Source organism: Corvus brachyrhynchos, unplaced genomic scaffold (assembly GCF_000691975.1).
Source record: "Corvus brachyrhynchos isolate BGI_N302 unplaced genomic scaffold, ASM69197v1 scaffold101, whole genome shotgun sequence".
Classification (NCBI taxonomy): Eukaryota; Metazoa; Chordata; class Aves; order Passeriformes; family Corvidae; genus Corvus; species Corvus brachyrhynchos.
This window is the reverse complement of record NW_008237239.1, coordinates 15,837,604-15,849,228: the sequence shown is the minus strand read 5'-3', so window position 1 is coordinate 15,849,228 and position 11,625 is coordinate 15,837,604. Positions and strand designations below refer to the sequence as shown.

The 11,625-nt window shown below is 36.3% G+C and overlaps 1 protein-coding gene across 2 annotated transcripts in view; it reads left to right on the top strand.

Annotated features, from left to right (window-relative positions):
• Positions 1 to 11,625, top strand: part of GPATCH2 (G-patch domain containing 2) — a 120,963-nt gene that overhangs the window by 102,777 nt on the left and 6,561 nt on the right. For both annotated transcript variants that reach the window (XM_008630338.2, XM_017730041.1), the window contains exon 9: positions 2,074 to 2,156. In XM_008630338.2, the coding sequence (XP_008628560.1) occupies positions 2,074 to 2,156 (83 nt within the window). The remainder of the gene's footprint in view (positions 1 to 2,073; positions 2,157 to 11,625) is intronic.

The window sequence follows — 11,625 nt, the reverse complement described above, 5'->3', positions numbered from 1 at the left end:
CTCTCACCTTGGCTGGTGATGGGGTTGTTGTGATCGGCAAAGGCAAATGATTCATTTATGCTGAAGGAACAAGGCTGCCTCTCAGACGTTCATTGATTTTAAATTAAAAAGTAACTGCTGTGTTCTACATGAAGGGTGACAACAATAACAAAGTAGTCCTTACTTAGTGTTATTTGTTGCAACTCCATTCCGTGTGCCTGGAGGAAAAGTGGGGAGACCCCAGTACCATAATCTTACAGATCAATAATCTAGATATCTCAATGTAGTGTAACAGATAATCAATTCTGGTAAAATAACTCAAACGCTGCTCACTGTTACTGCTGTGGCTCAGGTCTTCAGGTTCAATTGCCTGACTTTATTAATTTTTATCTTTCATCCTACTTGTATTCCTGGAGACTTTCTCCCTTTTTAATTCAGAAAACAAGAGTTTCACACTGTAGAACATATAATTTATCACACAACTTATTCTGCATGTTTTATACCAGTGTTAAATACTGATCTGTTGATGATCAAACATCTCAGGTATCTTTTCTCTAATAATTGTTTCCCCATATTGTATTTAAATACTCATTTTCTTTATCATACCATCAATTATGAAAGGGTTACACTTCGTGATTTCTTTCTAAATTCAGAACTGAAAATTATCATCCTGTTAGTTAACTAGTTCAACTGTGTTGAGTTTCTGGATATTAAAATAGGATGAAATTTCATCTTGGAATTGCTAGGAAAACATGTCTTAAAAGGAAGTGTTGAAATAAGGGTTCACTAGGTGAAGCTAGAGTGCACATCTCTGTGAAACATAAGTTTCTTGGAATATTTTATTATTTAAATATAAGCACTGTGGTACTTGTAATCTGCTGTGTCTTTTTAGAAGAAATATTCAGAAGATTGTACATTGTCATCTTATTCATCAAGGCATTGTTGTCACTCTTTTACATTATTGAGCAAATCTGAGGTCTCTCAACAGTATGTGACCATTTGTTATTCATTTAGAAGCAGCCTAGCTTTAAAAAGTTTATAAATGCAGTAAAGGGTAAGTCATATATCCACACTGAAACCAGATCCCATGAGTGATAGTGTTACTATGCTGCACTAGATTGTCAGATGCAATTTTCAGCTTGTAATGTTATCAAAATTCACTACACTTACGTGGCAACAAACACAGTTCTCAGTAACATTTATAGAGACATATTAAAATTGTGCAGTTCAGAAATTACTGCTTTTTTCCTCCTTTTGTTCTAGTTCTTTGAAAAAAAAAAAAAGTCAGCAACATATATTCAATTCTGCAGGCATTGTACATTACTTCAAGAAAAATAATAACTGTAATTGTCCTTTGAGATCCTATTCCAAAAGTCAACACTTGAAAGTTCCAAATTTACCATTTGCTGTGGTATCTGACTTCTAATAGCTGGATTTAACACAGTAGCATTTGCTTGTTTGCCATCCTCTGCATCTCCATCAATTTTCCAGTCTCCAAGTGCAAGCTCATATTGTTCAAGGAGCCTATCAGATACTGTGCTTCCATGGTATTCTCACAACTTGCCAGTGAATTAGAAGAGGATAAATTGTTATGCTGCAAGTTTATTTTATGCACCTTTGAAGAGTTTACTGTTTCATGTTTTCTCATTCATTCTTCATCTTACCTTAAAAAAAATTGATAATATTTTCCATGTAATAAATGCTGCTCTGACAGTCAAGCATTACCAGCCAATTGATAACCTACAAACAGCATTGTGATCTCTTTAGATAATTAATCTTGGCTATTTTCCTGTCAGGAGCAACAGTGTTTTTGTTTTATGTTGAGCTAGAAAGATTGCCGGTTTTGAAAATTAAAAAGCATTCCCTTTATATTTATATTTATTCATTCCAGTAACAATTTATGATGCTGCATTTAGATACTGAGCGCTTGTCAACAAACATAATTATGTTTCGATATAAACAAGATTGGTGGCTTGACTGTGCAGCTTCATCTTGGTTGAGAATGTTTTGATATAGGTTCAGATTATACAAGCTGTGTATTTATGTGGCAGTTTTCTTCCTTTGTTAATAGTTTTCTCCTATAATTACTTGCAGGCAAACCAGTGTACATTTAGGATCATTGTGCATGGGAGACATCAAGCGGAGAAGGAAAGCTGCTCCCCTGCCAGGACCCACAGGTAACCAATTTCCCTGGGACAGAGCACAAACCACAAGATGTTAAATCTCTGAATACAAAACAGTAGGTCAGTGACCTGGGGAAAAAGCTTGATAAATTCAGTAACTTCCCAATATATTCAGACTTGTCCCATCCTTATTTATTAATAAAGATTAAGAAATAAATAGGCTTTCTCCATTCTCCTGCAAACATTGCCAATTTCCAGTCCTTTGTAGCACAGCACTTCTTTAAAGACAATATATCTTTTTTTCATGTACTGAGACAGCAAAGATTACTGCTTATGTCTTCAAACATTACAAGGGAAGGAGACCTGAGGCATCTTTTTTTCTGCATATGAATGCTCTAAATACCCTGCACAATAAAGTTAGGATGTGAATTCTTGGGTAAATGACTGAAAGTGTGGTGGTAAGGCTGTAGAACACAGCTTTAAAATTAGTGCTGTAGATTAAACAGGAAGCACTTGCAAGCACATTTCTGAAAGATTTTTACAGATATGAGGTCACAACCATTGGATGCATTTTGCTGATGTCACAGCTGTGAAATGACTTTTTCAATACTTAGCAGTGATTTATAGAACTCTCATCAGTCTGTTGTATTAATTATATATGTGCATACTGGATGGATTAGGTTGTATGTGTACCCATGTGAGCCTTTATATATATTTCTAATATAGAAATCTGGATTGCATGTCCTGGGCATACATAAACTACTACAGCAACATTTGCAACACATAGAATTCTTCGAATATATTTCAAGTGGATGTCTTTAGAGAAGCCTAATACTTGTATTCTCACTGAATTCCCCCTCCTGAAACTTCTTTGTTTCAAACCTCAGTGGCAGAAACAGACCAGGAATAATATTAAGAATGTTATAAAAGCACCTTAGTGGCGGCAGCAGTATGAAAAAAAGAGAATCTATGGGTCAGCTTCTAAGACTCTGAACATATGCGAACTGAGAAAGAAAAATACTTAATGGCTGAAGAGAGAATAATGTAATTATTTCTACAAGGTAATTTTCACTTCACAACTTTCAAGTACTAGAGGATGTCATTTTGTACTGAGAGGTTATCAAGTATAGTGAAATTAATTTTATTATTCACTTTACCTTGGGCTTTCAGCATTCAGAATTTTATTTTACAAGCCGGCTCCTCTGCATAACTTTGCAAAGCCAATATTTTGATACTAAGGCAAATATGTGGTCATTCAATGTTATGTGTCCCCGTAGTCACAGTTTTAGAGATTGTTTTGCCCCAGAGTTTGCCTTTATATGAAGAGCAACAGAGAATAATGGTAGATAAAGGTATCATATGAGTACCTTTTAACTAATGTGCCTCTTTCTCTTTTCAAGTTCAAGGTAATCTTTTCAATTTTGTTCTGATCAGGGGGATTGAGAATTTTTTTTGTGGTCTTATGGAAGTTTTTTATACACTTCATCCTTGTGAGTTTTTAAGCAAATAGAAACTTTGGCAAACATTAAATAAGCTTGTACATATGTGTAGGTAATGTATAGCATTCTAGAGATTATTACAGTTTTCTCAAAGGCTAACCTTCCTACAGCTAAATTATTGTTTATCCATCACAGGCCTTGGTTTTTGTCAGTGTTCCATATGATTTTATGAAAGAAACAGGGTTTTCTTTTAGAATGAACATACATTTGGAAATTTGGATTAAAATAAGAGGTCATTTATTTGATTGTTCTTCTTTCAGTAGTTCGAGTTAGTTAAGATATAGGAATAGAAGGACTCGATTTTATGTAAAAGAATATGTGAACTTTTTCCTTGAAATAAAATAAGGACAGAAGGTGTTCACATGAACAGAAGTTGGAAATGAAAAAAGCATTCTCCTAATAATTGTATTTAATACCATAGTGAAACCTGAAAGGCTGTCTGTAAATGACTCATTTACTGCAAGCATTTTCTTTATATGGACTGCAAATTTGCAAAGTTTCACCTAATATGAGCCAATGTGTTGATAACAGTATTTTCTAAATTCTCATCTGCATTTGAAAAAAAAAATACATTGGTAAATTAACTCTTGTAAAAATCTGCACAGTGTTGGAAATGGTCATTTATACCTTTAGGTTCAGTAGTAGTGGTGAGAATGACTGGTGACCCTAACAAGGTATCGAAATATTTTGCCTGGGTTTGAGTCTCACAAGGGTAGCACCTGCTACTTTCAGACACCTTACAAAGCCACAGACTTCTGTAGCAAGCAGTGTGATTGGTTAAACATTTATTAATTGTGACAAGAACACCCAATTTATTTCAGTACTCCAGCTTATTTACTGCTCTTTCACCTTTGTATTTTGTATTGAAAAAGTAAAATGAATATTGATAGAGTTAGATATTGATTTCTAAATTTATAGCCTGTTCTCAGCTTGCAGTCAAAGTCACATACCAATAGGTTTGTGTATATTAGTAACACGGGATGTAGCTTTACTTGTACAGCATTGAGAAACTATTGAAGCAAGAAAGTTTGAGCAGCACAGAGCATTTTATAGTTTCAAAAATGTCATTTGTAAAGGTGAAGAAAAGATGTGTTGAAAAGCAGTGAGGAAAATGGGATGTGATATAGGCATGGATGGTTAGGAACTGACAGTACTGATACAGGAGTGCCATATTTTGTCTTTTTTGCTAAGATAAATTTTCTGTTTTGTGGATGTTTCATATATCCCATCTGTGTATTGAACATAGATAGTTAATTAATCAACTAAAAACTGATACTAGTAAAAATTGATTACTTCCTACAATTTAAGAATTAGGTGTTGTACATTTTAAATACTCCTTTGCATTACTTCTTCGATGAAACCAATATTATTCCAGTGAGTCTGTTCACATATGGACCAGGTCATTCTCAATGACCTTCTGCCCCCTCTGACTACCTGAGTGGTAGAGCTATTTCATGTGACACCCTGACATATTTCACTGCAGCAATACAGTGCTCTGAAGTTTGTATAAGAACCTCTTAGAGAAACTAATCCATTGTCATGGAAATAGCCTTACCAAAGCTGGGTCCAGTGTAATGAAAATAATAGCAAAATAGCAACTACAGCAACAAAATTTTATGCTAGAGAAAGAACATTCTTTGCAAGGTACTGTTAGTACTTGAAACACATGCACTGGGAGTAGTTGCAGTTATTTCAGTCTCGGATTATCTAGTTTAAGTCTCATATCAAACCAGTAGGTGCTACAAAATTGTAGATGCCATACACTGAATATGTATTTATCCCAGATCCTTTCCAATTGATTCTTCTTCTGTAGAAGATTTTTGGGTTTTTTTCATCTCCTGTTAAATCCCTGAAATCTTCTAGATTTTTTTTTTAAATAACAAACCTCTAATTCTTAAATGTTGGGGGAAAATCATCAAATTCTGCTTCACATCTCATATTTGTATGCCTTGTAAATAGCCATTTATTTTTATTTCAAAACAATCTTTTTACTGTGGTGTTACATAGTGTGGTTTACAGTTTGGAGCAGTGTTAACCTGCAAAAAACAATTAGAAAAAAAAGAAAGCTATTTTATACTTAAAATGTAGAAAATGTGTATATAAAATAGGTAAATTACTATGTATGTTATGGGCATTCTAATACTTACCTTTTGCAAAAAGAAATTTCAGATGTCATATTCTTTATCTAGTTGGCATGTTGCATGCACATGCTACACTTCAGGCTCGTCCTGATTGAAATGACCAAGTTAAAAGTCTCATTTTAAAGAATGTGTTTTAATGAAAAATATGACAGTTTCTTAATTACAGCAGAAATACTGAGCACTGCTATAATGCCATCATGACTCACTTTAACAAGGTAATCAAAAGGGTACATGTTTTCATTCCTTTTTAAAAATTGCCAACGGAACAGCTAAGCAAACTATTTTGCTGATGCTTAATATGTCAGTGATTAAAAATCAGACCTGAATATCTGCAGAACCAAAATGATGATTTGAAAAAGATTGTGATTACAGTGTGATAACAGAGGTGGCTGAGGCTGAGTTTGTGGTGAAGGTCAATTTCGTGCAGTAGTTTCAGAGGAAAGGTAAACTTTTGGATACTTGGATGAGCTGGCCGTAAATTTCCAAAACTCTAGACAAACTATTATAAGCCTACTTTCTTTTTAGCTTGATTCACTGCTTTTCTGTCTACCAGATGTACAACTCTATAGCAGAAATCCCTTGTCACGGGGCAATACAGCATTGGCATGTTGTGAACACTTTCCCTTATTGCATTGCACCATTTCTTATCCTTAGTCTGCCGAAGTCCTTCCTGGCATATGCTTCATGCCTGCTTGGTTGCCCAGCCCATGGACGCTTGTTTTTCTTTGGTTGGTATCTGCAGCAGGTTAAATTTTAGTGACTTCTTTCTGTTTCTTTGTTTCTTCTACTGTATTGTCTCACTAAACTAAAAGATAAAAGATAGATAGCAGCATCCAGTATTGGAAGCTGCTGTCCCTTCAGAGCAAAAGGCCTTTTGTGTTGAGCTTGAGGTGGCTGGTTCAGGCAAGGTGTCTTACATATAAGCACCAGCATTCAGAAAGTTCAGTAACAAACTTCAGAAGACCTGCAATTGAACCAGAGCAAGCTTGTCCTGGAAAATTGCTGATGGATTTCTTGTGATCTAGAGAGAAGACAATATTCTACAGGCTGTACAAACAGCCACTATAAAGTCAAGAAGAAACATTCGGATTTGTAGAAGATGACTGTACCTGTCTTTTCTACATGCTGTTGTCTTCTGAAATGTGTAAGCTTCAAAAACAATTCCCCAAATTATTCTGGGAGTCTTTCCTAAGAAAGTTGTTTCTGGTTGCAGAAACCATTCAAATTGCCTCTGCTAGGAGCTGAACTTCACAGTCCTTATGGGTCCCTTCCAACTTGAGATATTCTATGATTCCGTAGACATCACTCTCAGGAACCATAAACCAGCTTAATGGAGAATATAACCAATGAGAGCACCCTTAATATGGTGGAAATTGTGGGAAAAAAAGGCTAAACCAGGCATTATTTTCATGTTCCAAAGGTATGTTTCATTAAACCGTTGTACACTTGAGGACTTGCTTTGAGTGAAACAGAGATGTCAGTAGGGAGACTCATCGTCAAGGTCAGTTACATGCTCTGCAAGTTCTGCACATTCTCTGCCAGATACCATAATAAAGTGGTTCCCCACAGAGAGGGGCCACCTCCTTTTTATGTGCAGTTTATTAGAACCATCACCTTCCTCAGATGGGCAGATGGATGTCCTGTAGTTTTCCTAGAACTCAACCAATAGAAGAAGTACCTGGCGTTTCTGTCAGTCTGTTTTAGGTTGGTAATACCAAAGGATTTTTGTTAAAACATGGATGGTTTGGCAGTTAAAATGTGTAATTTTTCCTCAGTCAACATAACTTGTTATCCCAGCTCTCCACAACAAGCTCTTGGTTGATGGTGACTAGCTTTTCTTTCTCCAGAGGAAAGAGGGAGCACAGCTGCAAACAGTCTCTGGTATAGATTATGCAAAAAACGCTTTTCTTAAAGGTTTTTCAAAACATGATTCACTTTTTGAATAAGGGAGGAGGTCTGTCCATAAACTGGATAGCTTTATGCAGAAGGTTTTGGCACTTCAGAGGAATAAAAACACCTGTTTAACAGGTGAGAAAATAAAATTCATTGATCAGGTTTCCAGAGCAGGCAAGTTTGGATTTCTGTCTTTCTGTAAAAGCTTTGCAATTGGTGGAAAAGTTCCTGATAAAATCTGTTGTACATACTCTGGATTTCATGAAGAAAATTTTTGCTTTGGATTTCCACTGGGTTTCGTTCTACGGCTGCAAGTCTTTCTATAAAACTGAGGGAATGCTTATCAGATGGGATCCATTTTGCTGAATTTTGAGGGGTTTAAACAGAGCTTTGGAATGTCCCCCAGTGAGAATGCTCCTTCCAAAGTGCCATCCAGTGACAGTGTTTCTGTCATCAAAGACAAGGCATAAAACAAAGGCAAAACAACCTTCTTTGGACTCAAGTGAAAAGACAGTTTTGGGTATTCAAGAGATTCCCTTTACAGAGGGATAAATGACAGTCTAAAAATACAAACTCTTCCAACCAATTTTATAGCAGCAAAGACTGAATGGGCATGAAGTTTCACTCCACACCCAGTGTAATCCAATAAAGAATGGAAGGAGAGGAGCACCAATTGCAAATCCAATTCCAAGTGATCCGTGTTTCTGGATAACCAGTTGTACCTAAAATTCAGTGTCACAGTCTTCATTGGTGTGTGAATTTATGTTTATATATTCAGAGGAGTTGAAAATAGATTTAAATCTACAGTCTATGCCTTAAGATAAGGTGTGTTTACCCAGGCCATATTTAATACCCCTTGAGATGGGGTAGTAGGAATGAAACTATGGCAGTGCAGACATCAACAAAACTCTGCTGTGGATACAGGATAAATACAGAGACTTCCAGCACCTCCTGAAGTCATAGCTATGTCCTCTCTCCTATTCTTATCTCTCTGTTAGCTAGAAAAAAATTCAATGCAAGCAGACTCACCTGAATATAATAATTCTAAGGTTATTCTTCATACAGTCTTAGATAGCCCAGTGTGAGGGATGTGTAAAAGTCTGGTGAAATAATGCAGTCTCAAATATTAGCTAAATAATTTTCGTAGCATATTCTTAGCTGAGTTGTTTTAGTTCTGGTTTGGTGTTTTGTGGGGTTTTTTTATAGATATAAAGCCATCCTGTACTGAATTTTGAAAACCACTGCAGGTACTGAGTTTTAAAATCACCATACAGCTGTTGGCTGTACTTCTGAAGCTGTGTCTGTGCAATTACCCAAAACAATTTTAAGAACATAAACATCCAGGCAGTCTGATTCCCATTTTGCTAGTTAGAGAGAGCTGGCATAAAAAGATAGACTACAGCAATGTATTATTCTGATTACTTTCCTTATGTATCAGGATCAGTCCCTACTTTTCTGAGCTCATCTGTCTGGTGAGGAGTTAGAAAAGAAAAAGAATAGATGAAATATTAAATGTTTTCAGAAAATGAGGGGGAAAGTGCACCAGCTTTTAAAGAGAAGCAGCATGTATCATTTCTGCTTCCATTGGCTGTTTATCCAACATCAATACAACACTTTAGGAGCCAAATTACTAAACAAGCTGCCAATTAGGCTTGCAGTCAGCTGGATAGATTAGTGGCTAAGAGAGGCAGATACAAGATTTTCATCTCTTGAGCCAATTACGCAAGTGAATTACCATCCACAATGCTCCTTGGAAGATTTGAGGTAGAAAGACTGGCTCTGCTGTGATAGACATAAGTGAGATCCAGGGTAGGGGGTTAGGGTTAGCAGGCCATGCATTGCAAAAATTACCCAAGCAAAAAGAGATCCTTCTAGGAAAGGATTTAAAGGATTTAAGGCTGCTGGGAGCGATAGAAGAGGAAATAATAGTTGTGGTATGCTCTGCGAAGGCAGCGCTGTTCTGCTCACAAGTCTTAATCATATAAAAGAAAGATGAAAGGGCAAGACTATATTTATGTACAGTGTCATTTTCTCAGAACTGTTTAAAACCCCGTTTTCTTAACATCAGAAATAGTTCGGTGGCCAGAGATGAAATTACTTCACAATGCCTTCATTTGTTTCTTGCAACTTGGGGGGGTTGAGAGGGAAAAAAAGAGACACAACAAAAAACACACACATTTTCTTAAATAAGGGTTATCTGGGAGCTTGATCCTAGCTGTATTCTGGTTTTATTCAGCCCAATATAAGCCAAACATGCTTGATGTTAGTCTTATCCAGCAACTGGACCATACAAATAAATATTTTCACAATAGTGGTTTATGAGGTCACTACTCCTTTATTATTATATAATAAATGATAACTTCAATGGTGAGCTTTGAATTTGTAGAAGCATTTTGCAAATAAAACCTGCTGATAGTGTTGTACACTGGTGTAGCATTGTTTCTTAAATATGAAGCAAATTTAAAAGCTGAACTTTTGCAAGCTGCTGTATCCAAAAATGATTAAACAGATGTGGAGCCCGCAGCAGCATTAGACCTCTGATCTGATTTTAGCTTACAGATGGAATTAAATTAATTCATGGCAATCACTGTAAAATCAAGGGTATGGCACTGAATGCTAGTGTACTGTTTAACCAGGATATACCTGTCTCAACAGCTGTTAAGAAAAAATTACATACCTTTATTTTTCACTGAAATCTGCCTTTAATGCCATCATAAATATCATACCAGAATTAAACAAATGTGATGAGTTTTTTGCTTTCCCCTTCCCAGTTTTGTCACTTACTACTCATCGATTTCATATTCCATGTATGTAAGGTCATATGCATAAGACATGTAGACCTTGGAGTGTCTCAGTTCTTATACACAAAGATTTGAGGATTGGCCTTTTTTTCTTTCAGCTGGCAGTATTGCAGAGAGAAGGAGCATAAGCTGAGGATATTTTACAGTGCTGTCTTTTCAAACAAGTTACTGTACGTTCATGTTTGCTCCTCCCTTGTATAATGGCAGCCACTTCTCCATGCAGACTACTCATCTGGTAGATCAGAAACCAGTTGTTAGGGTTGCTAATAACATTTTCAGTCTGTAGAAATAAAAGGTACTGCACAGGAGATTCCTACAAATTATTACTGTAGAGACATTCTCGTAACTCCTAGAACCCCAGGAAACCTCATACAGCAATAAATTTACAAAAATGTATCCCCACTTTTTTGTAATCTGATTCTGCCTAGTTATTTTTTGTGCGACAGCACAATGGGTTGGTTTTGCTCTTGCTCCTGGGTGGGTCAAGACTGAACACGTCCCAGAGGTAGCACGGCCCTTTTCAAGGCCATGTGCTTGGACCACTCTCTCTAACAGGCCCTACTGGCTAGTCCAAGAAGTGCCATAGGAATGAATTAAAAACTAAACTTGAAGATTAATATTGCAAGGACAATTACTGCTTTTAATTAGAAAATAAAAGCCCAAAGCACAGGAATGGGGGTCAGGGGAATAGCACACAGTGTAGCACGATTTTTAAGAGCTCTTTCCCGTCATGCAGTCAATCAGCAATGCAAATGTTGGGGTTTTTTCCAACTTGCTGATTGCACGTGAAATGGAGGAAGAGGGCAGTACCACTATCTGTATTCTTTAGATTCAAGTAAAATATGTTGCATTACAGATAAATTTTTCAAGTGATAGGTGAAAATTGCAGGAATCCTAAAGACAGACAGAGATAGTATTCATATAAAAACTGGCTATACTGTGAAAGAATGGCCAGTGTCTATTAAATATTTTTCACAATTCAAGTAAAAGTAATCTGTATTCACCTCATTTACAAGAAGGAGTAATTAGTCAATTAGTAATATAAGCAAGATGGGTGGGGTTTTGGTTTTACTTCATTCTTGCTGCAATACAAAGCCTCCAAACACATTATCCTTTGGACAGTGTATGTTGTTTGATTGTTTGCCCAAAAGTGGCTTGTGAAACCAAGTTTATGGTGGCTTCTCTTCTC